The sequence below is a fragment of the Stegastes partitus genome, unplaced genomic scaffold (genome assembly GCF_000690725.1).
Source record: "Stegastes partitus isolate 25-593 unplaced genomic scaffold, Stegastes_partitus-1.0.2 Scaffold1381, whole genome shotgun sequence".
NCBI lineage: Eukaryota > Metazoa > Chordata > Actinopteri > Pomacentridae > Stegastes > Stegastes partitus.
The window spans coordinates 101531-103457 of NW_007579112.1; the positions used below are offsets into that span (position 1 = coordinate 101531).

The 1927-nt window shown below is 46.5% G+C and overlaps 1 protein-coding gene across 1 annotated transcript in view; it reads right to left on the reverse strand.

Moving 5' to 3' along the window:
* Positions 1-1755, reverse strand: part of LOC103370162 (phytanoyl-CoA hydroxylase-interacting protein-like) — an 11731-nt gene extending 9976 nt beyond the window's left edge. The window contains exon 1 of the mRNA XM_008299112.1: positions 1659-1755. Coding sequence (XP_008297334.1) covers positions 1659-1713 — 55 coding nt within the window. The 5' untranslated portion in view covers positions 1714-1755. The remainder of the gene's footprint in view (positions 1-1658) is intronic.
* Between the last annotated feature and the right edge of the window lie 172 nt (positions 1756-1927).

The window sequence follows — 1927 nt, forward strand, 5'->3', positions numbered from 1 at the left end:
CTGGTGTCAGGTTCTAGCAGAACCCAGATGTGTTCTTCCTCCTAAATGTCATGTGTCTATCTGCTGTACTGATGAAGTTCTGAGGCTCAGAAATGATGGAAAAAGTCCATTAAAGTGATCAATCTGGACCCATCAGTGCTGTGATCATATATAAACCAACCAGTCTGGTAATCATCAGTCATCTGAGCTTTAACTTTAAATCAAAGCTCCTTCAGACAGAAGCATTACTTTCACATGGACTCGTCATGTCGACGTTTATTTTCACGTCTGTCTCAGATTAGTGGAAAGCAAACTCCCAAAATACACATTTAGATTTTTACTTTCCTTTGTTGTGGAACTAGTTCCTGTTTGACGAGATCATTCTTTAAACATCATTTTACTTTAATTCATCAGCAGAGACAAATCTGATGTAAATATCATTCATGCACCTTCAGTTCTGGTTCAGAAAATTCAACCAACATGAGTTCAAACGCTTCAGTGTCCAATCAGCTGTTCCATGTTCTCACCTGTAGGTGGAGCCACAGGTAAGCTCAGAGGATCGCTGACGTCATCAGGGTTCATCCACTGGGGAACCGAAGACCACGACAATCCATGCAGGCAACCAGAACCCAGAACCCAGAAGCCAGAACCCAGAAGCCAGAAGCCAGAAGCGATGTGAGCGAATGTTGCCGGTGCAGCTGCTTCCATCGGTGGATTAACATGAAGCCGACTGCTGCTGGAGGATTAAACCGAAAAGTGAATTAAACAAACTCTTACGTAAGAAGATTAACCACCAGCTCAGCAAACGCTCACATCTCTGGGACCCACTTTGTTGTAACGGACCAGCAGCTTGGTGTCGTTTCACACAGCAGCGGTGTTGTTGTAGAATATGTTCCGTTTATTTGGGATCAAAAACGAGTTCATGTTGATTCTGTCAGAAACGTATTAAAGCTCTTCTGGAAATGGGTCAAAATACACAAACAGCGACTCCTACCATCCGCTTGGTGACGCAGGGAGTTGTGTTGATCTGATGTTCTTAGTGTCATGACCTCCTAACGTCTCCTGAGTGGTTCTGGTTGACTCCAGCTGCTGACTCCTCTGATCCAGTTTCAACAGAACCATCTGATCCACTCATNCTGGTTCTGACCCTGTAGAACCAGAACCTTCCTCCTCCTGGTTCTGGTCCTCCTCCACTGACTCAGCTGTGACCAACAGGAGACATTCAGTCGTTCATGTTGGAAAGTTCTGTGGACAAATGTTCTAAAATAGATGTAAACATGTGAAACGAGCAAACTGTGACCAAAACGACCACAAACCATAAAACAAATGAGAACGTGATTAAAACATCTGCAGAGACGTGAAACGTCCAGATTACGACACAAAGCAAAAAGGAAAGAAGCCCAACGAGCAGAATGTGACGATAAATGATTAAAACGTGACCAGAACGACGAGAAAAGATGCAAAACAACCGACAAGTGAAGAGATGATGTTGGATTCAGGTTTTCTCAGTTACTGTCTAATAAATAAAGTCTATTTGTTTCTTCTGTCTGGTCTGACAGCAGACGTCTGTCTCCTCCTTCATGGTTCCTCAGAGCTGCAGGACCTGAAACATGAACCAGAGAAGGACCAGGAGCTGCTCAGAGCTCCGGCTGAGGAGAGCAGCTCCTCTGGGGACTGACCTTCTGCCAGCTGCAGGCTCCGGAGCTCCACGGTGCTGCTGCGAGGCTCCGCCATGGCGAAGAACCGGATCACAGAGACAACGGACCCAGAACACAACAAGGAGGCATCAGCTCAGCAGCCGGGCCGGAGCTGATCAGCTGACCCGGTGACATCACGGGACGATCGAGGGCAGAGAGAGAGAGAGAGAGAGAGAGAGAGAGAGAGAGAGAGAGAGACACAGAGAGAGAGAGAGAGAGAGAGAGAGACACAGAGAGAGAGAGAGAGAGAG